Source organism: Theobroma umbraticum, unplaced genomic scaffold (genome assembly GCF_002168275.2).
Source record: "Theobroma umbraticum cultivar Fairchild unplaced genomic scaffold, ASM216827v3 scaffold_147.0, whole genome shotgun sequence".
NCBI classification, from domain to species: Eukaryota; Viridiplantae; Streptophyta; class Magnoliopsida; order Malvales; family Malvaceae; genus Theobroma; species Theobroma umbraticum.
The window spans coordinates 10,239,412-10,265,028 of NW_018397259.1; the positions used below are offsets into that span (position 1 = coordinate 10,239,412).

The window sequence follows — 25,617 nt, forward strand, 5'->3', positions numbered from 1 at the left end:
ATTAATACAATGATACACAGATTGCTAGTGGTTTTAATTAAGTTTGTTGACACTTTCAGGAAAAAATTATGTCTCTTATGGAGTAGTTTACAAATTGAAATGTTTGAACTACTGCTATATCTTCAACAACATGACAAATTGACAATGCCTATTACATTTATTTATTTGCTCAGTTTTTGAGTACATTTAAGACATTAACAACCCAATTCACCCTTTTCAAGAAAAAGGATTTAAGACTTGATGGCAAAGTGAAATTTAAAATTGAATTGAAATGAGATTTAAAGTTTTTTTGAGAGGAGACAAATAAGTTGGAAAGTGGTGTACTAAAGTGGAGCCCAGGTAGCGGTGACGGTCCCCAAGCCCATGGTAGAAATGCCCCACGTGGCATGGCATTGGTTACAAGGCTGGAAAATTACAAGACCAAGGCAGGAATGGGACTTTTTAATTCATTTGTTTTCACAAGGGAGAGCCTTGGGTTCCTAATTTTCAACGGCAGAGTTGGCTTGTGATATGTCACTTCTTCTCCAAGATTTAATGCTCAAAATCACACCAGACACTTCTTACCCTTTTACACTCTCTGATTGTTTTCACAGTTTTTGTTTCTACTTTTTTTTTTTTAAGTTTGACTCTCTCTTTCTTATCTGGTATCAACCAAGTCTCTCTCTCCCAGTATCTCTGGTAATGTCACTAAAATATTTTCCTGTGATGGATTTTTTTTTGTGTCCTTTCTTGGTCCATTTTACTTGAAACCAAATTCCATTTTTTATCATTTTTTATTACGTGCATTAATATTAGTTTAGTTCCAGTCAAAAGAAAATAAAAGAAAACCTTACAATACTTGGAAGAAAAAAAATGGTGCTTGGAGTTTTGTTGTAATGAGTGTATGGGGAGATTGATTGGGATGATTTGAAGTTTGTAGTTTCTTTGTTCAATTTAAAGAATACCCAGTTAGATTTAGCCGTTTTTATGTAGCCCCATTGTGACAAGGAAGGAACTTTATACCTGGATCATGGGCTTTTGTTACTTTTGAAGAATTCAAGGTGAGATTTTTCTTTCATTCATATTATGAAGTTCTTTGGTTTGCTCAGTTACATCTTTGTTTTCCCTTTCGGAGGATTGTTTGCATCTCCATAATTGGTGTTTTTCTTAGATATTGGATTGTGGATATCTGATTCACACATTCATGTTCAGAAAACGCTATATTTCTCTCTCCTCCATTGCTTGCTTGAAGATGAGGCATTGTCTCTCTTTGTCTGTTAGCTGAATGATCAATGTAAGCAAAATCAGGTATGGTTTTGAAATTACAGTTTCTTCCTTTTTGTCAGCTATTGATTATGTTCACCGATTGCAAATTTTTGCACATTGTTAAGGTGTGATAATGCTTGTTTTAGACTGACTTCTAGGTCTTGTTTGATAATTCAACTTTTTTGCTTTTTGGGTTTAAATCTTTAAGTAATGTTAATACATAGATGAGATAATGGAGGTCGAAAGGAAACGAACAAAGGGAGGGTTTTTTCAGTTATTTGATTGGAATGGCAAATCTCGGAAGAAATTGTTCTCAAACAATTCTGAATTATCAGGTACATTTCTGTTCTTCATTTATATAAATACGCGTGTATTATTTTTGTGTGTTTAGTCTTCCTTTTTTCTTTATTGTGAGTATGTTTGTAACTCATTCTCAATTTGCTGTAGAAGAATCAAGGAGAGGAACACCTGTGGAAAATCTAGTGAAGTCACTGCCTCATACGGTGGGAAATTTCCTCCCTTTTCCAATTTAATCTTCTTTCGCTCTACTGTTATTCTGGTAAAATATTAGTTTCTGATTATATTGTTCCACTTTTTTGCAGTACCAGACGGAGGGGACTGAGTACAATGCCACTTCAAGTAGCAGACGCAGTGATGATTTTTCTTCTGCTTCCTCAGTGACTAGTGATGAAGGATATGGATCTAGAGCACCCGGAGTTGTTGCTAGGCTTATGGGTCTGGACTCATTGCCAACACTGAATGTCCCTGAGCCCTCTTCTGCCCCATATTCAGGGTCTTGCTCTCTTAGAGCATCTCATTATGAAAGAAGTACTCCTAATTTGTGGAATGAATATCAACCCACAGACTACACCAACATCTCTAACAAGCTCAACAGGTTGTCTTCAAATCCCATTGAACCAAGGTTTCATAAGGTGCAGAATCGACCAATCGAGAGATTTCAGACTGAAATATTGCCTCCAAAATCAGCAAAGCCAATTCCAATTACTCACCATAAGCTTTTGTCTCCTATCAGGAGTCCAGGGTTCATCCCAACAAAAAATGCAGCTTATATAATAGAGGCAGCTGCAAAGATTATTGAGGCTAGTCCTCAGACAACTTCCAAAGGTAAAGTGCCGTCATTGGGGTCCTCTTCTGTTCCTTTGAGAATCCGGGATTTGAAAGGGAAAATTGAAGCTGCACATAAAGCATCCAGGCCTCAAAGACCTGATGAGCCTAGTGTGAGTGCGACAAAGCCTTTGAAAGGACAGCATAAGGACAAGAGTCACAATAAATCAGATTATACACCAACACTCAGGATTCCGAAGGATTCAGAAAAAGTTAGTTCTAACAGTTTGAGGAATAAGGGGAAATCAGTCTCACTCGCAGAACAAGCAAGGGTTAATGTTCAGAGGAGAGATGGCTCACTGTCAAGTAGTAATGGGAGTTCTGCAAGCAAGAAGGAAAGGAATGATGCTAAACGAAAACAGTTTTCTAGGAGCCAGGCAGATATGCAAAGGACTGTGGAGAAAGGAACTTCTGCAAACCGGACTAACAATGTGCTGAGGCCGAATAATCAGAAGCAGAACTGCATATCCACCAGAGATTATTCAACATCAAAGACTTCAACCATGGACCAGCAAAGTAGAAGGGCTAGGTCCATGAATGGTACAATTGGGCTGAATAGGACTATAAATAAGGTGACCATAAACTCTGAACCTCAGTCCAGGAAGATAGGCTCAGTGGCAAATGATGCTGCAAAGGAGCTTCCAATGTCTAGAAGAAAGAATTTGCCTAAAAAGAAATGGCCTGTAAATGAAGATCTTGCGTCTGGAGAAACTTCTTCTGACACTTCATCAATAAATTACAATGAAAAGTCCATAAAATGTAATATTGCAACTGATGGGCACTTGAATCGGGATGCAGAAAAAATGAAAACGAGCATGGATGTTGTTTCATTTACATTTACATCCCCAATTAGTCGAGTTGCGGAAAAGAGCAGCAGCTTTGATAGTGATCCTTCTGGTGACAATTACCTGCTATATTTGAAGAGCTCAGCATTTTCTTCTCCTGGATTTAATATAATTGGTGGAGATTCTCTGAGTGTTCTTTTGGAAAAAAAGCTTCAGGAATTGACTTGTGGAGTTGACTCATCCAACTGCAATATCATTGTAGATGGGACTTCTGCTAGTCCGACATCCAGTTTGCAAAATTCAGTGTCCTCATCTGGTACGGTGCCCACAACATTGGGGGGACATCACAAAGGGCTTCAGGTGGATCTAGATAAAGATATTTCATATAGCTCAGGTGACTTTGATCACTCTTCAATTGACAATCTGGGGCTTGATTGGAGAAAGAGGTGGCAGGTTTGTTTTACTCAGTTGCTGCTACCATTATTTTTATTGCAGGTCTTGGTTATGTCACACACTGCTAAAGGTTTTTCCAAAATATAGAATCCAGTGCTTGTATTCCAGATGGTGTTTTACCTCAACCAAAATAATAATAATAATAATAATAATAGTAATTGTACTGAATAATCACTATGTATAGAAACTTTAGTTCTATGAGTTAAAAGCAGAGCCAACATAGCTGTGAATAGTGATCACAAAGAGAAGTTAGTAGCTGATGGAGAACTTTCCCCTTTTATTTTCCATGATTTCAGTTCCTACCAAGTTGAAGTCTGTTTGATTGGTTAAATTGATCTAGTGCCCAAATAACTTGCACTTTCAATTCTACTGCCTTTTCTGTCATCAGAATGCCTGACACCTACATCCTTTGATTCCATTCGAAAGTATAAATATTTATCTATTTGTACTCTTGCATTTCACCATATACACAAACCAGTTGTTCACAAGCTTGATTGATTTCGATGTTCTATAAGATATATCTAAAATGATTTTTTTCATTTTAATTGTCTATTACATCTCTAATTTCAATACAGAAATTGTATTCCTATTTTTCAATCTTACATAATGATGACATGTAGCTTCAATTTATTGAATGATTGCAGCTTTCAGAAGAAACTGAAGAGCAAAATGCTTGCAGCAGCAGCAGCAGTGAGATTGGCATAGGATTAGATCATAGACATCCTATCCCACCTTCAATTTTTGAACCTGCTGTCACGAGTAGGAACAGCTCAGATAGCAGAAACGGTACCGAAGGTAAGCTGTACTCTTTCTATTCTTATATTCTTCTTGATATTAATTTACTAGGAAGATAGTTGTCAGTTACATTTTGGGAGAATTTCTGGAGAATAATTAATTTTTTGTCTTAGAGGCAAAGCAATCTTTAGTTGTGGAATAGCGCATCATTTCAGAGCTGTTTGTATTAGTTTATGAATATTGCATGATACTGAAATTTTTGCATAGATGGGTAAACTCAGTAATCATGTTACTGCAGTGACTACTGTGTAAGCTAAAACCCGATTTAACGAGATAAAGGAATTTTGTTATCGTTCCTCTGACCAACAAATACACTACACACTTGCAGGCATGAAGCAATTCATGTTGGCTCAAGATCAAGGAGCGTCAAGTTGGACCCCTGGAAGTGAGTCTCTGACAGAATTTGGTACAGAGTTATCTGACTCGGCATTTTCTACATCTGTGGGAGAAATGGGCAAAAAGCCTCTAACTAGTACATCAAGTTCGAGAGATTTAAAAGAGTCAACAAATTGGGAACTCGATTATGTGAAAATGGTGCTAAAAGATTCTGAGCTAATGTTCACAGAATATGCATTGGGTCAGACTGAAAAGGTAATGACCCTGAATGCTTTCAACCAGCTCGAGCATCGTATCGAAACAGAGAGAAACGGAGAAGATCACGACAAGCTTCACCAAAAGCTTTTGCTCGATTGTGTGAGTGAATGCCTGGCGTCGAGGTGTAAGCAACTCTTTGTCGGAACCTGCAAAGGATGGGTTAAGTGGGGAAAATTGATCCGGAAAAGGGGGTGGTTGGCCCAAGAGTTGTACAAAGAGATTTGGGGTTGGAAAAGCATGGGGGAGACAATGGTGGATGACCTTGTAGACAAGGACATGAGCACTCAGCATGGGAGATGGCTTGGATTTGACTTGGAAGCGTTTGAAGAAGGTGTAGAGATTGAGGAAAGTATATACTCTTCTTTAGTTGATGATTTAGTCTCTGATTTCTTGCTTTAAGTCTCTTTTAAATTATTCCACCTGATGGATCTTGTATGCTATATAATTCTAAATTGTTTAACTCTGCATCCATGACCAAAGAGCAATCTGTTAAAGCAGATTTTGATCCTTTAGGTTGGTTTTCGTGTTCAGTTCGATCGGTTTTAAGAATTCGAAAACCTAATTAATCGAAAACAATCAAACCGATCGAATTATACCTTAAAACCTAAATAATCAAAATTAATTTATATTCAACCGATTTTATTACTTTTTTTTTCCAATGTTTTATATTATACATAAATATTATAAAATATAAAACCAAAACCTAATATGAAGAACACACCACATGGTTTCCTTATTATTTTCTCACGCTTCCAAGTTTTTAATTCCTTTTTAATTTTCCCAAAATCTCTATCAAATCAAAATCTGGAAAGTACGGGTTAATTGAATCCATAACAATTTAATAAAAAAGAAACCTTTAATCATATAATAAACAAAAAAAAAACAGAAGCACGTGTCAAGGCTTGATTGGGTTGCTTCCATTTTTCTTCCTCCCATGGCTGGCTACAAAACTACTACCGATATTCTTCTTTCTTGGTACAGAGGAAAGAGACTGAATTCTGTAAGAGGTTTACAGATTAGCATGTAGTAATCCTGATTAAATTAAATCAACAGCATTATTCTAACAATGATTAATTCATTTAATTAAGGGGGGCAGTCTACCCAAAAATTAGGATCCTATGAAGAGGGGTTGTAGTTTTGTTCTTCCGTGGTTTACCTCTGCCCACATCAAAAGATGTCTTATATTTTATATGCTCAACGGCTCGTTGTCGGGTACTAACTTTTAAGACTACGCAATCCTAAATCCTAAATTTTAAATTCTTATTATTAAATGATTTTACAATAAATTTAATTTTTAATTATATTTTGTGTACGATGTATAAATTTCTGATAATATTTTGAAAGAAATATGATCGTTGAGATTGCAAACATGATTACATTTTATTTATTGCTGCTAAAGGTGAAACATACAATTAAGAAAAATACCTTTGAATGACATTTTTTTTTGGTCTAAGATTTCACACTTGATGATTGTGTGGAGAGAATAAGCAAAAGGGGATGGAGGAGTGAAGCAAGAACATGTGACACCAGATGGGGTCTGCAAGAGAAGAAAGGTGGGGTGACATAACATGGGAGCCTTCTTTTTTTTTTTTAAGACTTTAATAATGTACTAATTTAGGGTTTTTATATATATTATTTTGGGAGATTTAATTATGTATTTTTGTCCATTGGGTCCTTTCCCATTTCCCCACATGGATCCCTACTCTTCTCTCAATGCTTACCCTTTTTAATTCTTTTCATGTTGCACCAATGCTTTATTTATTTTGTTATTTATTTCATATGCTAACAAGCAGAGACATTGAGCTCCCATTCACCCTCATAAGCAGGGTGTTTAATTTGAGTTGGCACCCATTGACTTTTGAGCTTTGGGTGAGAATTGCCATATTAAAATTGGGAATTAGGGTTTCATTCCACTTCATATATTGGATTAATGCTCAAATTTTCTTAGATATTTAATTAAATATCTCCTTAATCAGTGGTCTAGAATCCAAGATTGATAGGTTGTTGCATCTTGAAGAGTGTAAGAATGGAAATGACCCAATTATCCACTTCTCTATTGCTTTCTTTATTATTTAATCTTATTTTTTCCAATCTTTTTTCTTTATTCAATAATTTTCTTTTTGGGATGTTTAGAAATGAAGTCTGTTTTTTCTTTTTAGGCACGTAATACTCTTGTTTTTTTTCTATATTATAGATAAAAAGCGATCGAAAAAAAACATTTAAAAATGAAAAAAGTATCGATATTTACATTTTTATGATTTGAATTTCTAAAAAAATATGGTTTTCATACAGATGGTTTGATGTTGTAGTGGGACATGAAAATAACATATAATAAGAGTTAAAACATTTGAGAATGAAAGAGATGTCATCTTTTTGAGTAAAGAATGTGACAAGGGAGGAATTTATTTGGGCAACCTTATGAATCAAATTATAGCCCCAAAGAAATGAAATTGAAAGGCATCAATTCATTAATTAGATGGGATCTAGGGCTAATTTGTGGGAAAATTAATAAAAAAAAATTGACTTCAATTTTTATTCATATTTAGTACGGACAAAAGGGAAGCCCAATTTGACATTTTGGGTACTATTTGACTAATTATAAAGGCACAGATTGGTGAGGATAACCTGAAAACACACATCCATTTTCCGCCCTTTCATAATTTTACATGCACAAGAAAGTTCTTCCTCGAGTTTCTCTCTCACCAATCACTACTCAACTTGGTCACACAAGACAATGGAGTTCCAAATTTCAGACAACAATGAGCTAAACCAACACCCAATCTCAGACTTGGAAACAGAACTAGAAAGGAGCCTCGATGGGCAAGTTCAAGACCCCCATGAGCCCCAAGTTTTCCCTGAAGACTATGACAGCACCTGCTCCACACCTTATGTCAGCGCTCCTTCAAGCCCTGGCAGAGCGCCTGGACCCGGACCAGGATCCATCAATGGTGGGTTCTTTTACAGTGCACCGGCTAGCCCTATGCACTTTGCAATGACCTCGGTGGCTTCCATGGTGTCATCGACCCAACCATCTTCTCCTGATAACTCAGTGCCTCTTGGTTTTGAGTTTGAGTTCTCTGCGAGATTTGGGTCTTCAGGGTCAGGTCAAACGGGGTCCATGAGCTCGGCGGATGAACTTTTCTTGAATGGACAGATCAGGCCTATGAAGCTGTCCACCCATTTGGAAAGGCCTCAGGTTTTGGCTCCTTTGCTGGATCTTGAACATGAGGATGAAGAGAATGAAGATAATGTTGATGGCAAAGTAAGAGGCAGAGATCTGAGGCTGAGGGATAAGTCTTTACGTAGGAGAACAAGATCCATGTCCCCTTTAAGAAATGCTAGTTTTGCTCTCAACATTGATGACCAAAGCCTGTGCTTGGATAAAGATTTAGGCAAGAAAGCTGACGGCAAGAACGATGAGGAGATGTATAATGAAACGAGTGCTTCGATGTCCGCTTCTTCTTCCAGGTCATCTTCAGCTGGAAGAAGCTCAAAGAGATGGGTTTTCCTGAAAGATTTTCTGAGGAGCAAAAGTGAAGGGAGAAGCAACAATAAGTTCTGGTCAACTATTTCATTCTCTCCAGCAAAAGAAAAGAAGCCTGGGAGCACAAGCAGCAGTGTGGTTCTGGAGTCTAAAGAGAAGCTAAGCAATGCGTCAAGTGGGGGATCAGAGAATCAAAGAAGCCATAAGAATAAGCCTGTCAATGGGATAGGGAAGAGGAGGGTTCCACCATCACCACATGAGTTGCATTACACAGCAAACAGAGCACAAGCTGAAGAAATGAGGAAGAAGACCTTTTTGCCTTACAGACAAGGCCTGCTTGGGTGCTTGGGTTTTAGTTCAAAAGGTTATGGTGCCATGAATGGCTTAGCTAGAGCTTTGAATCCTGTTTCCTCCAGGTAAATCCAGCTAATTAGGGGTACGAAAGAAATTGTATAGAATTTTTTTTTACCTTAGCTTTTCCAATTAAGAATTTTTATGAATCATAAATGTATTTTACAGTTAGATCTTCTCTTTTGTTTTAAAAAGAGAACATGTTGAAATTATGAGGGCTAATTAGTCTAGACCCAGTTCCCTTGTATAACATGTAAAACAATATATATCCAATATATCCATGTGTTCTGCAGTGCTGGTGTAACACGGCCTACTCTCTATTTTCCATATTCATCCACTCCTTGTGGTTTCTTACTTCAAACTTGGCCCTTCTTCTGTGAAGAAATTTTACAAATATCTGTAATTTGTTTATCAATCGAAACCCATTGTGAAATAAAATGAAAACTTATGAAAACAATGGGTATCTTCTGCCATTACTGATGCACTTGTAACCTTTGAAAGTGAGTTTTGTGAAAGGAGAAATGGGTTTCAGGTTCTTATTGCAATTCCATGTTGCATCTTTCTTTGTTTTGGGGGGCCTAACACCTAAGCAATATCAATGTTTCCATCATTATAGAGCACTGTTCCTGTTGGATTATTGAAGCAATATTATTCACAAAAAAATGTTTCGGGCTCTCTCACTCTCAACTTTCCCGTTACAGAATTTGGTGGCAGATGCCCAAGTAGCACTAGCACATGAGGATGCCCCCCACCCCTATATGACCTGTACCAACAGTTCCAAAAGAAAACTCTGGAAGTTTTTGTTTGTTTCTTCTTGGGGTTCAATTGTTGTGATGCACATGCACATGATATATTGCATGAGTTGGGTTGGTTGGGATATGGGAAAGATATGAATTGACATCAATTTCCTCATATGTTAAAAGTTTCAGAATCTGAGGATGATTGATTTAGGGGCCATACATGCACTTGGAAGTTAAGAAGAAGAGCTAAAGATTAAACGAAAAGCAATGGATAGAAAAGTTTGCAAGCTTTGATTAAATTGGGGGCCCTTGGCGTCTAGTAGACATTGACAAAAAAGGGGATCATGAGACATGGACATAAAGCAGTTTGAGATTATGCGACATTGACTTGATTTTGATAGTGTTTCCATTTCCAAACAACTTTGATTAATCTCTTTTTGGCGGCTTCTATCTGGGTTTTCTTTCCCCCCTTTCTTTTCTTTGTGATCAATGATCATCCTCATGTCGCTCCAAAAAAGAAACACATGAACTAGAGCAACTCTGCCTTTTCCAATATCCAACACCATGTCCCTCATCATTACTCATATAATTGTTTTGAAGATAAGCTTGGTTGTTAACCGGTAATTTCAGACCACAAAAACCCCAATCTATGGTTGGAAACAGAAGGAAGAGAAAGATCAGAATTATTAGCTCAAGGAAAAATATCACATGAGAAGCTAATCAGGTCCCAACTTCCAGCAATCTGTGTGGGGAGCATTATAATTTTAGCCTGGGAGCAAATAGTGGCAAAATCACATCAACATGGTCTATCTCAGGCCCCAGGCTTACATTATTGGTGGACGGCCCTTTTTATGCAGTTTCTGAAGTTATCCCTAGAATCATTTTGATGACAAGAGCTATGGGGTTTGTACCAGGAAGGCCATTTCAGGAATTCCATGGTCGGCCCCATCTCTAACTCCAAGTTACCTTGCAAATTACGTTACATTTTCCTCTTTCCGAAAAAATACCTGAAGAACTGCAGCACTTAGGAAACTGATTTAGAAGATGTTTTTAAGGTAAAATGGGGGAAAGAAAATTCCCTGGACAAGGAAATCGGCCCGAGGAAATAGTCTACAGCTTATCCTCACAAAAAACCAAGTGTGGGTATTGAAGGAGCACCCATTTGTCTGTTACTGGAACAGAATAATGATACTTCACATGAATTACCAAGACTGGGTGGTGGCCTAGGAGCCAGTGGCCTGGGACGTGGGCCAAAAAGCTCCCAGGGTTTGCCCCAAGGACTTTGTTTTTCCACCCACACAAACTCGTCCTCTGGGAACTTCATTACTCCCTTCTGACAACCCTTCACTCGAAATTTCCATCAGAATTCCCGGATGACTCGGTCTTCTGTCTGTCATATCTACTGCTCCTTGAATAACCAGGTTCTTAAAATTGACTGCACACTAATTACCAGTCCCTAATGCAGTATTTTTTTTCCCTTTTGATGGGGGTTGGGGGAGGGCTGATCAAGGAAGATCACTGATCAAATCCAAAATAACTAGCCTGGGCCCTGACGTAACTAGCAGCTAAAATCCAGAATAAAAGCGTTATCAGCACGATTCCAGCTTGTTGAGCCTGAGCTAGGAAGTCTTGGAAATGGCCCAACCCCGTACAGCAAACAAGACTTTAATCGTATGGTTTCCAAGGGAAAAGCGAATGCTCTACCTTCTTCCATGGGAGACCAATGTCCTAGGAAAGGATCCAGTTACTAACAACCAAGCAAAGATAGATAAGATTTTTCTTCTTTGAGAATGAATTCATCTGCCTTAACTTGGTTAAAAAACAATGAAGAATACTCAGGTTTAAGTCAATCTCGGGGAAGTGATACTGGTAAGGAAAAACCTACAGTCGATGGAACCTAAACACTTCAATTCTGACAACCAACATAAAAGATGATAAATGCAGCAGTTAGAAGAAACCTGTTAATTGATCATGCTGATCAGCTACTTTCTAAAAGAGCATAGATCGAACTTCAGTCAGACATTTTCATGACTTTCAGATGATAAATCTTAGTTTCATGTCAGATTGATTGCAGGAAAAAAATATAAAAAAAAGAAACATGTCCATATGAAAATGAATCCCCATTGGCCCTCCAATGGTCAGTAAAACAAGGGAAAACCTGGCACAATGGAATCCATACAGAACAAAAAGCATATGACATTTCAATCAACAAAAAAAAAAATACAGTTCCAAGTAAATGGCGTAAATCAGTGAATCCTATAGTTTGCATTCCTGAAAATATGTGGTATAAATGCAGTGGATATTGTAACTTCTCATATATTTATTAATGGGCATTGGGGTCTGTTTTTGCTTTGGGCCTAAAACCATTTGCACCAACAAAATTACTTGTTGGGCCTTGGTTTCTTCTTGGAATATGGAAATTAGTTTGAAGCAAAGGCAAGAAAGAACAGAACCCAAATTCCCACTCTTTAGGGTTTTGATTTGATCACTGGAAATTCCTCTCTCACAACAATTTCGAAGTAAGCTAATCCAATTTCTTTGTGTAATCAATGGCTTCCAGCAATAATGTAAGACCCAAATTTCTCTCCAAAATATATTCTTTTTTTATTCCTTTTTCTGCTTTGAATTTTTACATTTTAGCTATGGAATTTGTTTTGATTATATTTTGTTGCAGGCTCTTGGTGTTGATAATACCTTCAGAAAGAAATTCGATCGAGAAGAATACTTACAACGCGCTCGAGAGCGTGACAAACAGGTTTCTTATCAAAGTCTCTCCCTTTTCGGCTTTTTTTTTGAATATTATAAAAAAATTTGGTTGTGATTCAGGAATCTGAAGGGCGAAGTAAATCCAAAGGTGAGTTTTTTCTTATTATAATTTTTAGTATTTTTGTTTGAATTTTAAGCAATTGAATTTTGTATAGTAAAAGTTGAATACATGTGCAGCAAAAGGTCCCCCAGTGCAAAGGAAACCCTTGAAGCATAGGGATTATGAAGTTGATCTCGAGTCTCGTTTGGGTAAAACTCAGGTTTGTATAATTGCTTGGCACTAGAGTTAATCTTAATTCGCGTTTATATTGAACCGTCTTGTTTAAGCATCTACATTTTGCAGGTTGTTACTCCAATAGCACCTTTAAGTCAGCAGGTAATTTCTTATCATTTCCTTCCTCGCGTAAACTTATGTTATGACTGTATTCTTGAGGCGTGTGATGTTCATTGTTCATTGCAAGTTGCATTTCTTGAAGAACAGCTTAGCTGGTTGATGTTCATGGATGCGTTTTGGCTCAAAGGGTATTCTATATACAGCGTTTGATCTCTGAAGCATTGTGGTTTTCTTAAATCAAAATTTTATATGCTGCATGATTGTTAAGATTCCATAGACTTAACTTGATTTCGACCTGTTGGATGTGTTACTCCTTTAGGAGGTAACTTATGCAATAAGGCTTTAGGAGGGTACTGAAGAAACACTTGTATGTTTGCATTGCTATATGAATGAATGTTGATTGTTTAGTAGGGAATGTTGTTCCACATCGATGAATGCTTGATTTATTTAGTTTTGAACAAATGACAGAATTTAGTAGCCTAGTGGCAAAAGTATCATGCTTTCCAATTTTTATTGATCTCTGTTTTTTATGAAAATTTATTTATTATGGTGATAAGGTGTATGTTGATTAAATTGGTTCTTTGCAGGCTGGATACTATTGCTCAGTTTGCGAGTGTGTAGTAAAAGATTCTGCAAACTACTTGGATCACATCAATGGGAAGAAACGTATGTTGTTTTCTAGAGATTCTTGTTTATCATCTTATGGATGTATTGACAAATAAAGACACTCTTATTAGTTTTTTACTAATCTAATGCCCCCCCTGCCTCACTTTTTCAGATCAAAGAGCTTTGGGTATGTCCATGCGGGTAGAACGGGCAACCCTTCAACAGGTGCTCAGTTGGAGAGTTTTTGATGTGCACTTTTAAAGCACTTAATTGGTTGAAGTTGTAGAATTTAGAACCTTGTTAGCTAACAAAAGCCATGTATTCTTTATTTTAAGATTTTAATATTAGAAGTAAATTAGTAATGAGTAGAAAAGGCAATCTAATAAACATGTACATCCTTTTAATATTGGAGCTTCTATTAAACCTATAAATGGAGGAAAAAGCTGTATGTCATTTTCTGAGACAAAAAGGATGAATTTTCCAGGCAAGAAACGTGGTTATATTTACTTGAAGATAGTCAAAAATAGAATCTGTGGCATATGACTTGTAGAGGTCAAAAGAAGATCTGTTACCTTGTGCATAGTCAATTTCTTATTAATTTCCTTTGCTTGGTGGATGTAGGTTCAGGAGCGATTTGAACAATTAAAAAAGCGAAAAGCTCCTGACAGTTTCTCAGAACAAGGTAAGTCTTGCCTTGGTGGCCAACTTGTTGGAATTTGATTATAGCTGTGTTCTAGATGATTGATGTCTCAAATCTTTATTCTTTTCTGTAGATCTTGATGAACGGATCATCAAACAGCAGGAAGAAGAGGAAGAGCGAAAGCGACAACGACGAGAAAGAAAGAAAGAGAAAAAGGTCAGTAGTCGGATTTTCTAAGTAGTCAGTGGTCGTTTCACCGTTGGGTAATTGCTTTTCGTATTGGAGACGCTTTTGAGCTCTAAGCTGTTTTCTAGAGGCCTTTTTTTTAACTTCCTTATTATTGTTCCCTTATGGTTATAATTTTTATTTCACTTCTCGAAGTCACAATTGATTGTTGATTTGTCTGGGTTCAGAAAGAGAAAGCAGCAGAAGAGGAGCCTGAAATTGATCCTGATGTGGCAGCTATGATGGGATTCGGGGGTTTCCGTTCATCCAAAAAATGATCATGGTTTTTTTTTTGTAGCATTACCTTCTTTGAATGATAGACAGCCTTTTGGAAATTGACATGTAAGTTTTTCCAATGTTATGTATTGATAATTGAAAAAGTAAAGAAAAGTAAAAATTACTTTGACATGCTTCATTCATGATTAATGTGACGATATAATTTGTTATGTCATGGTCTTCTTTAAAGCTCTAACAAATGTTTAAGATCAGATGTTCCTGTTTCAATTCAATGCCTTGAGTGTAATCTTCATCAGCTTGAGCTTTCAAGCAGTGTTTGATGAGGAGACTGCAGTTTTGTCTGATATCTAATGACATTCATTCATGATATGTCCCTGCTCTGCCACTTCCCCTTCCCATCCTGTTCCATTTCAACCTGTGTCCTTACTTCCTTACCTCCTCTTCTCTGGGGAGGTAGCCATAAAGAGATTCAGCATTTCAGCTTCTCCATGGAGTCATCTCCAAATCGAAAGAGTGAAATAAATGAAGTGTTGTTATTTCGGTTGCACGATTAGTACATGAAACACAATTACATCAAAGTCTACAATTTTCGAAGATTAAAGCAAAGTAACTAGTATCCATTAACTTTTAAAAGGCAGTAGCCCCTAGTTCCCGCCACACCACTCCATCAAACCTCTTGAAATTTCAGTAAGCTCTTAGGATACGGGAACAGAGACAGAATGAGCAGAGCTTCCCTGGAGCTGGAGCGAAAGATCCTCCGCCTCCTCCACGGCCAGAAAACCCGAAAAAACATCTGCGAAATCCATGCCCATTTCCTTCGTCAATGCCTTCACCAATCTAACCAAATCCTTTCCCACTTTGTCTCTGTTTGCGGTCACCTCAACAAAATGGACTATGCGAATCTTGTGTTTTTGCAGACCCACAACCCCAATATTTTGCTCTTTAACTCTATGATCAAAGGGTACTCTCTTAACGGTCCCTTTGAAGAAGCTATTGCCTTGTTTTCTTTACTTAAAACTCGCGGGATTTGGCCTGATGAATACACGTTTCCGCCATTGCTCAAGGCGTGTTCGGGTCTTGGTGATGTAAGAATCGGGGAATGCACACATGGGCAAGTTATTAAATCTGGGTTCGAGCGTTTTGGCTCGGTTCAGATTGGGGTTGTGGAATTATACAGTTCTAGCGGAAGAATGGACGAAGCAAAGAAGGTGTTCGATGGAATGTGTCAAAGGGATGTGATAGTTTGGAATTTGATGATCCGTGGGTTTTGTAAGAGAGGTGATGTTGATATGGGGTTAAATTTATTTAGGCAGATGAGTGAAAGGAGTGTTGTTTCATGGAATTCAATGATTTCTTGCTTGGCGCAGAGTGGGAGGCAGAGTGAAGCTTTGGCACTTTTTCAGGAAATGAGGGGGCTGGGGTTCCAACCTGATGAGGCTACTGTGGTTATTGTGTTGCCTATTTGTGCTCATTTAGGGGCTGCCGATGTTGGGGAATGGATTCATTCTTATGCTGAATCAAGTAGGCTTTATCAAAATGTGGTTTCTGTGGGAAATGCATTGGTGGATTTTTATAGTAAATGTGGAAATTTGGAAACTGCCCTTTGGATTTTCAATGATATGCCTTGTAAAAACGTTGTGTCTTGGAATGCGATGATCTCTGGTCTGGCTTTTAATGGGAAGGGGGAGCTTGGGGTGAAGTTGTTTGAGGAGATGATGAACAAAGGTGAGAGGCCTAATGATGCGACTTTTACAGGGGCGCTAGCATGCTGTGCTCATGCGGGGTTGGTTGAAAAAGGGCAAGAGTTGTTTGCTTCAATGAGCAAAATTTACTACAATGATCCTAAACTTGAGCATTATGGATGCATGGTTGACCTCCTTGCACGCAGCGGATGTGTGAGAATGGCTTATGACCTGATTACAAGCATGCATATTGCACCAAATGCTACTTTATGGGGTGCTTTGCTCAGTGCTTGTCGTACTCATGGTGAATCACAGCTTGCAGAACTTGCTGTTAAAGAGCTTATCAATCTTGAACCATGGAATTCGGGTAATTATGTATTGTTGTCAAATATTTATGCAGAGGAAGGGAGATGGGATGAAGTAGAGAAGCTAAGAGTACTGATGAGGGAAAAAAGTGTCAAGAAAGCAATGGGACAAAGCGCAACAGGGTGATTATACCATCTTTGTAGACTATGGTTGTGAGAATTATAAAATCTGAATCTGTCTTCCTTTCCCTCTTTGTAAACTTTACAATCTCGGTAGGCACCAGAAAAGTCAGAATTCCCAGGAAGGATTGGTCTAATCCTGATTCATTAATAAAGGGGAGCTGAATCATCTTCAGATTAATTACTTCACTTGGAAATTTGCAAGGTACACTGCATTCATTTGAATGGGACACAAGCTTTGAGGAAATTTTATTTCATGGACCAAAGATTATGAAAACGAGAAGGAATATTACTAGTCTCTTCTGCTTCTATAAATTAGTAATCTTCCTATCTCCCCTGCATCCTAGCCTTTCAACAATTTCCTATTTAGCCCTTTTTCTTTTTTCATTCCAGTCCTCAAGCTTGCAGTCGAAGAAGGGCAAATATCAGAAAGGATGGAAAGGAAGAGATGCTGCGGAAGTAGCTATGTGTCCAGATCATGTGTCTCGACAACAAAGAAGGAACCTGCTGTGGTGACTCTGAAGGAGGAGGAAGATGTGAAACCAGAAATCCCCAAGGGAAATGTTCAGGCTGCTGTTCCTGCTACCGTGGTGAAACCTCCAAAGGTTGAAGAGAAAGAGCTTGTTAAGGCCAAGTTTGGTAGTGATGCATGTAACTAGTCAAAATTAAGTCTGGAAACTGGATTCTGGGGTGGTGGGGGGTTCATTACATATGATTTTATAGGTCTAACAAATACCCCTCAGACAATAAATAGCAATTTTAGTTTAATCTCTCTCTCTCTCTCGCTCTTTGTGTTCCAAATTCATTATTTAAAAACCTGTTAATGTTTGTTTCTGCAAAGTTGGAGGGTAAGAGATCTGAAATTGTTTCTGTGAATGTATCAGTAACTTCATTAAACGTACGTATCACTGGATTGTTATTCAATGATTTCAATATTATAAAGTAAAACACAAAAATAGCACAACGAAACAAGGAATGATATACAATCAAATGATCTCACTTATTTTAATTTTTTTGAACTCTTGCTGCTGCAATTAGGACCATTGTCCACGAACTCATGTTACTTCTGCAACAATCAGCAATGATGAAAGGAAACGAGCAATCATTTCCCACGCCTGCCCTACCTTTTTGATCCAAGACTTGTACTTTTATAACCAGAAAAAACCCATCCGATTATATATAAACATCACCAGCTTATCTCACCCTGTAAAAACAATATCATAACACCATGGAGGTCTTCCCATTTCCTATGTACTTTCCCAATCTAGTTTTCTTCTCGTTGATTCACTTTCATGTATTCTGATTTTGATGTCTCAGGTTGTTGAATTCAAGGTACGTTTGCACTGCAAAGCCTGTGAGAAAGCTGTCCGCAAATCCTTGCTCAAGATCAATGGTATAAATATCTAGCAATAGAAGATCCTGAATTACCATTTTTTATACGAGGAGAAGACCTGACAGTTTGATGTTACAGGCGTAAAATGTGTGGAGATAGACATGATGTCGAGTAAGATCACAGTGTTAGGGTATGTAGACCGTAAAGCTGTGGTGAAGGCCATACATAAGACGGGGAGGAGAGCAGAGGCATGGCCATCAGCAGCACCATCATGCCGCCGTCCGGAGGACTACTTCAGTCCCAGACTTCCTAAAGGGTTCAGATGAATTATTCCTCGATGGGGTTTGCCAAAAGTTTGAAAAAGTACTAGTAATAATGCTCTCTTAGTTATCTTAACCTGCAAGCAAAGTAAGGCAGCACTAGGGATCTCCAATAAATACAAAGAGTTTCCATTGATGGGCTGTTACAAGATCCTTTTTCTGGTGTTTTGATGAGCTTACAAATTATTGGTTTTTTATAATTTATTATCGACTTTTACCTTTTCAAATGAACATGTTAAATTTATACTCTCTTTCTCTCTTGATTTATTTCTTTCGGAAAAGTAAAACGAGGAAAGCATATAATAATCATGTACCAACTTGCAAACCAGGAGTGATGCTTAAGCTATGGAAATTGGATTTTAATTGTACATATTGAAGCAGTCATAGCTGCTAAAATCATGAATCTATTTTGTTGTTTGTGTAACTTAAAACAGAGCAAGCATCATTCTGTCAAGGTAAAATTTGAAGATGGATTTGAACACCATCAGAAGAATACATATTGTTTTTTCCTATAGCCATAGAGCTGCTATATCATCAGAATATGAAACCCAATGATCGACGTTAATGCAGACAAGCTGATCATGAACTCGCACAATCCAGGTGCCTTGCTTATTTCACCCTGGAAATAATTCTCCACATCGAAATTCCCTGACCAAAGGGTAACTCATGTTAAATGACAAGTTCCTGACACTTAAGACCAAAGATTAGACATCAAAAAAGCTTAGAAAAATGAAGGAATATAAAGCATATGTAGCGATTTTCGAGTACCGTATATTCGGGTTTGAATAAAAAGTTTATTATCCGTTTTGGGTTCGGGTAGAGTACAGTATTATCCCTTATTGTATGAGTAAAAGAAAAGTTCTTCCTATACCTCTTCTGCTGGTGTAGCTGCAACCAGCACGGAGTACATCTCTGATATCTCGAACAGTGGACTGGTTATAAAACGTGAAGTCTGATAAAACGTTGTCAACGCATTGAAGCACCAACTGTGTCTCAGCTAAGCAAGGTCCGGTGCAGAAGATGTTGGTAGCTTCACGAGGTACGTTCAGGTTACCACTCTCATTCAGTCTAAAAGCCTCGTCGCATCCAGTATAAATCTGTATGCATGAAATGCTACCGAATGAAAAGGATTTCTCTGAAAAGGAACTCTCAGAATAATACATCATCAGGATGTTAATATTCTTACATATCTGTTGTTGAAACAAAAGAAAGCTTTTGCGAAGGATCGTGCAGGGAGGAGGTTCTGTGCATTTCCTGTTTGATCATGCCCAATGGAAATGGGGTCAAAATAAAGTGAAAAGGAACAAGGAAGATGATTATGGGGTGATTAGAAGGATAGAGCAAAAAACCTGAGTTCACGTTGGGGAAGAATATGGCAACAAAAATCAAGTTGAAGAAGCAGGAGAAACACTTCAGCTTTGATGAAGTAGCTGCTGCCATTACGCTGACTGCGACCAGAATAGCTGGGAAAGGGATGGATTTATTTGATTAACTAGAAGGATTGGTAACTAAAAGAGCAAAAAGGAAAAACAAAAAGATTAGACCACCTGGATTTGAATAACGAGCTGGTTGGTAGCTAGCTGAGGGTGTGGCAGGAGAAAAGGCTAGACATGGACTAAGATGGGGAGTCAGTAGGTGGAAACAAGTCACCCAACTCTGTACTTGCGTTTGCCACATTTGGTGTTTCAGCAGACAAGGTTGAGTACTGGGAACCGCAAAAGTTTGTCATTTGTGTCAAGTACCCTTGCTTCAGATATTCAAACCCAAATCCGGTTAACTCTTATATGTCACTTACAAAAAAAAAATCTAAAGCAGACAGAGACTGCTTGACCTTTTCCTATAGTTACATATAAAAGAATCTGTGAGAAAGATGAAGAAGACTACGACAAAAACGAACTTGAAACTTCTGAATTATTAACATAGATAAAAATGGAGATGCGGGGTATCGATCCCCGTACCTCTCGCATGCTAAGCGAGCGCTCTACCATCTGAGCTACATCCCCAGTCCTCGGAAAAGAGCAATCTGTTCATAAAGTTTGTTAAAATCTTCTTCCGATGACACCCTTCCTCTTACTGCTGGTTAAGAGATTGATGATTATAATAAATCCATATTTCCAATTCAAAAAGTAAAAAATCCTTATAAACCTAAACCCAAAACTCATTCTGTTTCTTAATGAAATGAGATCTGTGACAAAACTAGATGTCTGATGGCCTGAAGACACGAGCCAACTACAATTGCACTTCAAACTTCACTTCTGTGAGCGGTAACTGGTTAAACTGAGCATAATCTGATGGCTATTGCTGTGATTTCAGGAGCTTAAGATCACAAATGAGCTAAGAGTTCTGTTGGATAGCTACGTATGTTATTTGAAGCATGATTGTTTCAATCTCAAATTTAGCTTATATATATATATATATATATATATTTTACAGCCACTAAGCAGAAACATGCTTGGAGCGATAAAAAGAATTGTTCAACATTTGCAAGGCTGCTTTTTGTAGCATCTAATACACTGCAGGCAAAGACAATTTTGAAAGAATAGCTTTTGTAGCTTCCATATACAATCCTGCCTAGGGGAGATACTTCTGTCCTAAATATGAACTGGAGAAAACAGAAACTTAAAGAGGGTTTGAGTCCCAGCTGTTTGAGAGAGCATAGTTTAATCACAACAATAAAAATATTAGTATGATAAAGGCAACAATGGACAGTGAGGAGATGACTAGATTAAAAGTATCACCCTCCAATTTAACATCAGGGGCCCAAATCTCAATCACAATAAATCATCAATTACTTGTATGTCTCATTGTCTCGTAGAGCGGGGCTTTACCAACTCAAACAAAAATGGAAGAAAAAAGAACGAGATAAGAGAAGCGGGGAAAGGTGGGGCTAGGAGGGGGTGTTTGAAACACCTGCAACACTGATTTCCGAAGGTGTTCCATCCAACTCAACTCCCTATAAAATAACATTTAAGAAAGAAAGCATGTCTAAATTTCCTGTAGCAACTACCTACTTAATGTACTGAGAAAGCCACTTGAAACCATCTCCATAACCCATTTTACGAACAATGCTACACATGAATACCTCAAGGGGACGAACACTCGAGTCTCCTAAGTTGACCTTACCCTTGCCTGTGGTGAAATTGGTCAGACCAAGGTGACAACGCAACTCATCTTCTGAGGCAGCATATGGTATATCAATCTTGTTGCCCAAAATGAGGAATGGAACATTAGCCAAGGCTTCATCGGAAAGGAGAGCATCCAACTCCCTCTTTGACTCAGCAAACCTCTCCTTGTCATAAGCATCCACCAGGTAAACGACTGCATCCACCTACAAACAAATTTCATATCAGTTTACTTATGCTCTGCACAAAGGGAAAGAAAAAACTGTCTAGTAATCATGCTCTCCATCATAAAGACACCAGTAATAACAGAGCCAAGACTTGCAGGAAGCTATTGCGCAAGAAGGCCCAGACCAGACATAAAACCATGCCAAGGGAAGAAGAATCAGTGTGTAAACTTAATGAGAAACTTCTGTTTTACAACAGAAAATTATAATTTATTTCTTCCTACGATGTAAACTTAATATTGTTACTTCATTACCAGAGGGTGCAAATAAATATCATGTGTGGTGAGGTACCCTCAAAACACCTTTTTACAAAATTAAAGGGCTATCAGCGAACTCTCCATCTTTATTCTTTGCCCCTCATGATCAGATAATCCCTGGAATCATGATCAGGGATTATAGAGGCAAATTCCAAAAATTCCATGACAAAACACTCTTGCAATCATACAGATGCTCAAGTGGAATAGCAAAGAAGAAAACCAGACCTAAATTTTCAAATCCCTGTTCATGCAACAAACTTTTACCATATTTGACCATAATTGAACAATAGCTAATGCGCTACTATTTATCACCTAATATTCAAATCATAAAGAGCTAACATTTATAAATAATGAAATCTATCTCCACATCATGAAAGAATACTTTAGGTAAAAACAAAAAAAAAGATCAAATAGCATTTAAAAATTGCAAGAGAAGTGCAAAGTTTTTGTCTACAAACAGAATATAATCATATTGGAATTTGCGGGGGAAGAAATATACCTTGGCGTAGTAATCTTTCCACACTCTTCGAGCGATCTGATGACCTCCTAAATCAAAAGCTTTAAACTTGATTTGCCCAATACTCAATTCCTCTGATGTGGGATGCTGTGTTGGCTGATGCTGAACTAATCTCTGCAAAAATCTCATTACCAACATCCAATAAAAAACCCAACTTTCAATCACTTTACCATTAAAGAAATCAATCAAACCCTTCTTATCCCCTTCTTTTGCTAAACAACAATTTCAGTCAAAAGACTTAATCTTTACCAAATCCCATCAATAGTACAAGAGTAAAACAAGTTTTCATAACCTTAATTACCTTTAATTAAAGGTTTATTAGCATTAAAATCATGGTTAACTCGGAAATATTACAACTTTATTACAAAATTCATTGTTAAATCACAAATCTAATTCCTAAAATTGCAAACTGATTTGAGTACAGCGAAATTCATTTCGGGAACCATATAAAAAATAAATTCAAAATAATAATTAATGGGGTGCAAATTATAGAAAATACCTCATCTTTGAGCATGTGAAGCAGCGTCGTTTTGCCGGCATTATCAAGCCCCAAAAACAAGATCTTGGCCTCTTTTTGCCATAAACCAAGGGAAGCAAGGACTCCGTAGAACCAATCCAGGAAAAACATGGTTTAATTCCTTCACTAAAATTTTTTTTAAAAAATTACCCTATAAGAAAAAAAAATTCCCAAAACAAAAAATTGAATCTTTCTTATTAAAAATCGTTCAAAGGTCAAAACCCCCCAAAAAAAAAAATCTAGAGAGACAAAGAGTCAAAATTTGGTTGGAGAGGGAGTGAGTGTGTTGGTGGGTATATAACGGAGGGTGAGTTGGCGAAGTTTGACTGGGCGAGTTGTTCGGACCAATCAGGTGCTTTGACTAGGGGGTAGTTGGCGATGATGGGTCAATCTGGGCCGTTCGTTGTGAAATCAATTGATCTTTCGCATCTACCTTCCAGTGGGAGAAAGTGACATATCGGGCCTCGGTCTTCGCTGGGCATCCTACTAAACGGCGCCGGTTTTGGTGATGGAATTTGTATTTTATAGCCAGCAATTTTTTGTTTTTTAAAATAAAAGCAAAGCCACCACTTAGAAGAATAATCAAAATTCGATGATTTGATCAAGAATCTTCTAGAACCTTGGGCCCAACTCGGATACTTTGGGCTTTCCTTTTTGCAACAAGATGGCTAAATGGGCTACATGCATTAAATATTCATATTAGACACATGTTTATACATAATTAATATATCATGGATTTTGATTATTTTATATAAAAATTTGACTGAAAATTCACATTACTGCGTGTCCATGCATTCAATCCACTTAAAGTATAATATCTGAAATTCCAAAGTTACTCTAGTAAAGTAGAAATTTTCCTAGAGAGGATCTATGAATTGAATTGTTTTATTTTATGTATATATATATATATATATATGTATGTATATGCACTAGGACTTGATTCCAAGGGAACCATTGTCTGAAAGTACCTTCTCGGGGTCAAGAATAGAATCATCATAACATAAAATTAACCAAAGGGCTTGAGCCTCATCTTAACCCTACAATCTCACATTAATCCTCCATTTCTCTTTTTCTTTCTTCAAGGATTCGTTGACGTTTGACACACATTACCTCTTACTTGTATGTGAAACAATGAAGATTTTGCTTTGCCTTATATGAAACCATTTTAGGAGGAGAAAATGAGAAATGGGTTCGGATTTGAACCTGAAATCTTATGGAAAATATATATTGAGAATGGGTTTAATCGAGAAGAGAGAACACAGTTGTTATTGATGTTAAAAGAATCAGTCGTGATGGTGAATCCAAGTGTTGGTAGGCAGGTGGGAAGGTTGTGTCAAATGAAGCATTGGCCAACACGGTTAGACTCGGTTGCCACAACCAGATAGACAGAACAAAACAAACACCATGACCGCATACAAAAACCAGACAAGATATAGATAGGTTGAACAGACCAAAACCATCTACTGTCTTACAAAACCAGCAACCTGACGACCCCAAAGCCCAAAACTCGCAGAACCCACAGATTTTCCCTCCCGAAACACTCCTCCTTATAAATACAACACTGTCATTTCACACCCTCTCAACAATCCATCAAAAAGTTATACTTTCAACTGTTCATTTCCAGAGTCTCCAACTGTCTGATATCAAGAATAATCAATGGCTGATGTTGTACCCAAAGAGCGGAAGATCCTGGTGGCCATCGATGAAGGCGAGGAGAGCATGTACGCTCTCTCATGGTGCCTCAAGAACGTGATTTCTGAAAATTCTAAAGATACCCTTATCCTCCTTTACGCTAAACCTCCACGTGCAGTGTACTCTGCGCTAGATGGCACAGGTAGGAGATCGCACCTTCAAGGTATTTTGTGTGAGTCTTTCAGGCATTTTTGGTGGCAGGAAGCGACGAGCTGATCTGATGATGTTTTTGTAATTGTGTTCTCGTTTCAGGATACCTGTTTTCTGCTGATATTTTGGCCACCATGGACAAGTACAGCAACGATGTGGCGGCTTCTGTCATCGACAAGGCTAAGAGGATGTGCAGGGAGCAAGCCAATGAGGTGGGTTCTACTGTTCTAGTAATTGCAATAATTTCGAGAGTCGAAATTGTCTTTTGAAAAATGGTAGTGTTGGATTTGACTTGAATGCCCTTTTTGGGTCAGGTTAAGGTGGAGGCGAGAGTAGAGAGTGGTGATCCAAGGGACGTGATTTGCCAGGTTGCTGAGAAGATCAATGTTGACGTGTTAGTCATGGGAAGCCATGGCTATGGCCTGATCAAGAGGTACCCGCTTCCTTTCAACATAGTAACAGTTGTGGCAGTATCACCACATGATTGCATGTTAACAATGTTGGTTTCCAATGGTTTTGGCTTTGAATCTAACAGATTTCAATTTAACTATGGAAATTGCAGGGCTTTCTTGGGGAGTGTCAGCAATCACTGTGCACAGAATGTGAAGTGCCCTGTGCTGATTGTCAAGAAGCCTAAATGTTCCTCTTCAGGAACCAAATGATTGGGGATACAAAGATTCTTCCATGTCTGAAATTCAGCTCCTTGTTTGGTCCATTGTTTAGAATTCTGTCGTCCGCTTCATTTCACAATCTTTTTGTCTGCTTGTTTGGTCCTTTCCTAATTTCTGTCAGTTGTTTCAGGTTTCATGTAAATTGCCGGACCTCCCCTTGTATGTAAAATATAGACTATAGAGTTCCTTCTCGATGATTTAGTTCCATACTTCCATACTTGGAATCGATTTGCTGTCATGTTACTCTGCTTTACAGTGTTTTCTTTA

General features: G+C 37.9%; 7 protein-coding genes, 1 long non-coding RNA gene and 2 other non-coding genes across 20 annotated transcripts; 6 read left to right on the plus strand and 4 right to left on the minus strand.

Moving 5' to 3' along the window:
• The first annotated feature begins 474 nt into the window (after window positions 1-474).
• On the plus strand, window positions 475-5,511 carry LOC110415964 (uncharacterized). 10 transcript variants are annotated; one of them, XM_021427763.2, is made up of 7 exons: window positions 475-1,040; window positions 1,151-1,287; window positions 1,454-1,580; window positions 1,693-1,748; window positions 1,848-3,608; window positions 4,253-4,403; window positions 4,732-5,511. In XM_021427763.2, exons 3-7 carry the CDS (start codon window positions 1,478-1,480, stop codon window positions 5,394-5,396), a joined length of 2,736 nt encoding a protein of 911 aa, XP_021283438.1. In that variant the 5' UTR covers window positions 475-1,040; window positions 1,151-1,287; window positions 1,454-1,477; the 3' UTR covers window positions 5,397-5,511. The 10 variants fall into 10 exon arrangements, with proteins under 10 accessions (XP_021283438.1, XP_021283436.1, XP_021283440.1 ...); XM_021427761.2 differs by having other exon boundaries at window positions 1,470-1,580; XM_021427765.2 differs by having other exon boundaries at window positions 1,151-1,273; window positions 1,470-1,580.
• Window positions 5,512-7,633: 2,122 nt separating this feature from the next.
• LOC110415978 (stress response NST1-like protein (DUF1645)) lies at window positions 7,634-9,124 on the plus strand. Its single transcript, XM_021427792.2, has one exon. It carries the CDS (start codon window positions 7,732-7,734, stop codon window positions 8,899-8,901), a length of 1,170 nt encoding a protein of 389 aa, XP_021283467.1. The 5' UTR covers window positions 7,634-7,731; the 3' UTR covers window positions 8,902-9,124.
• Window positions 9,125-11,962: 2,838 nt separating this feature from the next.
• LOC110415982 (C2H2 and C2HC zinc fingers superfamily protein) lies at window positions 11,963-14,589 on the plus strand. Its single transcript, XM_021427797.2, has 10 exons — window positions 11,963-12,139; window positions 12,247-12,327; window positions 12,399-12,426; window positions 12,516-12,598; window positions 12,682-12,714; window positions 13,260-13,338; window positions 13,451-13,503; window positions 13,900-13,960; window positions 14,052-14,134; window positions 14,332-14,589. Exons 1-10 carry the CDS (start codon window positions 12,122-12,124, stop codon window positions 14,419-14,421), a joined length of 609 nt encoding a protein of 202 aa, XP_021283472.1. The 5' UTR covers window positions 11,963-12,121; the 3' UTR covers window positions 14,422-14,589.
• Window positions 14,590-14,744: 155 nt separating this feature from the next.
• On the plus strand, window positions 14,745-17,425 carry LOC110415975 (Tetratricopeptide repeat (TPR)-like superfamily protein). Its single transcript, XM_021427790.1, has 2 exons — window positions 14,745-16,752; window positions 16,941-17,425. The coding sequence occupies exon 1, from the start codon at window positions 15,100-15,102 to the stop codon at window positions 16,552-16,554; it is 1,455 nt and encodes a 484-aa protein (XP_021283465.1). The 5' UTR covers window positions 14,745-15,099; the 3' UTR covers window positions 16,555-16,752; window positions 16,941-17,425.
• Window positions 17,426-17,671: 246 nt separating this feature from the next.
• LOC110415988 (uncharacterized) lies at window positions 17,672-18,078 on the plus strand. The gene is made up of 3 exons (XR_016351174.1): window positions 17,672-17,781; window positions 17,865-17,940; window positions 18,019-18,078. It is a non-coding gene; the product is annotated as an uncharacterized LOC110415988 (long non-coding RNA).
• Window positions 18,079-18,563: 485 nt separating this feature from the next.
• LOC110415981 (uncharacterized) lies at window positions 18,564-20,031 on the minus strand. Its single transcript, XM_021427796.1, has 5 exons — window positions 19,748-20,031; window positions 19,550-19,663; window positions 19,387-19,454; window positions 19,072-19,297; window positions 18,564-18,848 (listed from the first exon to the last, which is right to left on the minus strand). The coding sequence occupies exons 1-5, from the start codon at window positions 19,875-19,877 to the stop codon at window positions 18,727-18,729; spliced, it is 660 nt and encodes a 219-aa protein (XP_021283471.1). The 5' UTR covers window positions 19,878-20,031; the 3' UTR covers window positions 18,564-18,726.
• Window positions 20,032-20,130: 99 nt separating this feature from the next.
• Window positions 20,131-20,203, minus strand: TRNAA-AGC (transfer RNA alanine (anticodon AGC)). The gene has a single exon. It is a non-coding gene; the product is annotated as a tRNA-Ala (tRNA).
• Window positions 20,204-20,921: 718 nt separating this feature from the next.
• LOC110415983 (small COPII coat GTPase SAR1B) lies at window positions 20,922-23,111 on the minus strand. Its single transcript, XM_021427798.2, has 3 exons — window positions 22,820-23,111; window positions 22,303-22,434; window positions 20,922-21,528 (listed from the first exon to the last, which is right to left on the minus strand). The coding sequence occupies exons 1-3, from the start codon at window positions 22,946-22,948 to the stop codon at window positions 21,208-21,210; spliced, it is 582 nt and encodes a 193-aa protein (XP_021283473.1). The 5' UTR covers window positions 22,949-23,111; the 3' UTR covers window positions 20,922-21,207.
• Window positions 21,820-21,940, minus strand: LOC149527322 (small nucleolar RNA snoR83). Its single transcript, XR_016351191.1, has one exon. It is a non-coding gene; the product is annotated as a small nucleolar RNA snoR83 (small nucleolar RNA).
• A 1,030-nt stretch (window positions 23,112-24,141) lies between the features above and the next one.
• Window positions 24,142-25,555, plus strand: LOC110415985 (universal stress protein A-like protein). Of its 2 annotated transcripts, none has more exons than XM_021427800.2 (4): window positions 24,142-24,692; window positions 24,782-24,891; window positions 24,994-25,112; window positions 25,242-25,555. In XM_021427800.2, exons 1-4 carry the CDS (start codon window positions 24,494-24,496, stop codon window positions 25,339-25,341), a joined length of 528 nt encoding a protein of 175 aa, XP_021283475.1. In that variant the 5' UTR covers window positions 24,142-24,493; the 3' UTR covers window positions 25,342-25,555. The 2 variants fall into 2 exon arrangements, with proteins under 2 accessions (XP_021283475.1, XP_021283476.1); XM_021427801.2 differs by having other exon boundaries at window positions 24,156-24,671.
• The last annotated feature ends 62 nt before the right edge of the window (window positions 25,556-25,617 follow it).

Excerpts from the sequence above, each read along its gene's own strand:
- LOC110415964 (XM_021427763.2), top strand. The coding sequence starts at position 1,478 with ATGGAGGTCGAAAGGAAACGAACAAAGGGAGGGTTTTTTCAGTTATTT. Across the intron at positions 1,749-1,847 it reads TGAAGTCACTGCCTCATACG|TACCAGACGGAGGGGACTGA; the intron begins GTGGGAAATTTC and ends ACTTTTTTGCAG. Across the intron at positions 3,609-4,252 it reads ATTGGAGAAAGAGGTGGCAG|CTTTCAGAAGAAACTGAAGA; the intron begins GTTTGTTTTACT and ends GAATGATTGCAG.
- LOC110415978 (XM_021427792.2), top strand. The coding sequence starts at position 7,732 with ATGGAGTTCCAAATTTCAGACAACAATGAGCTAAACCAACACCCAATC.
- LOC110415982 (XM_021427797.2), top strand. Across the intron at positions 12,427-12,515 it reads AGGGCGAAGTAAATCCAAAG|CAAAAGGTCCCCCAGTGCAA; the intron begins GTGAGTTTTTTC and ends ATACATGTGCAG. Across the intron at positions 13,504-13,899 it reads AACGGGCAACCCTTCAACAG|GTTCAGGAGCGATTTGAACA; the intron begins GTGCTCAGTTGG and ends TGGTGGATGTAG.
- LOC110415975 (XM_021427790.1), top strand. The coding sequence starts at position 15,100 with ATGAGCAGAGCTTCCCTGGAGCTGGAGCGAAAGATCCTCCGCCTCCTC.
- LOC110415981 (XM_021427796.1), bottom strand. The coding sequence starts at position 19,877 with ATGTGGCAAACGCAAGTACAGAGTTGGGTGACTTGTTTCCACCTACTG. Across the intron at positions 19,664-19,747 it reads AGCTCGTTATTCAAATCCAG|CTATTCTGGTCGCAGTCAGC; the intron begins GTGGTCTAATCT and ends TCCCTTTCCCAG. Across the intron at positions 19,455-19,549 it reads CTTCCCCAACGTGAACTCAG|GAAATGCACAGAACCTCCTC; the intron begins GTTTTTTGCTCT and ends ATGATCAAACAG.
- LOC110415983 (XM_021427798.2), bottom strand. The coding sequence starts at position 22,948 with ATGTTTTTCCTGGATTGGTTCTACGGAGTCCTTGCTTCCCTTGGTTTA. Across the intron at positions 22,435-22,819 it reads TTCACATGCTCAAAGATGAG|AGATTAGTTCAGCATCAGCC; the intron begins GTATTTTCTATA and ends AGATTTTTGCAG. Across the intron at positions 21,529-22,302 it reads GGAAAGATTACTACGCCAAG|GTGGATGCAGTCGTTTACCT; the intron begins GTATATTTCTTC and ends ATTTGTTTGTAG.
- LOC110415985 (XM_021427800.2), top strand. The coding sequence starts at position 24,494 with ATGGCTGATGTTGTACCCAAAGAGCGGAAGATCCTGGTGGCCATCGAT. Across the intron at positions 24,693-24,781 it reads TAGGAGATCGCACCTTCAAG|GATACCTGTTTTCTGCTGAT; the intron begins GTATTTTGTGTG and ends TTCTCGTTTCAG. Across the intron at positions 24,892-24,993 it reads GCAGGGAGCAAGCCAATGAG|GTTAAGGTGGAGGCGAGAGT; the intron begins GTGGGTTCTACT and ends TTTTTGGGTCAG.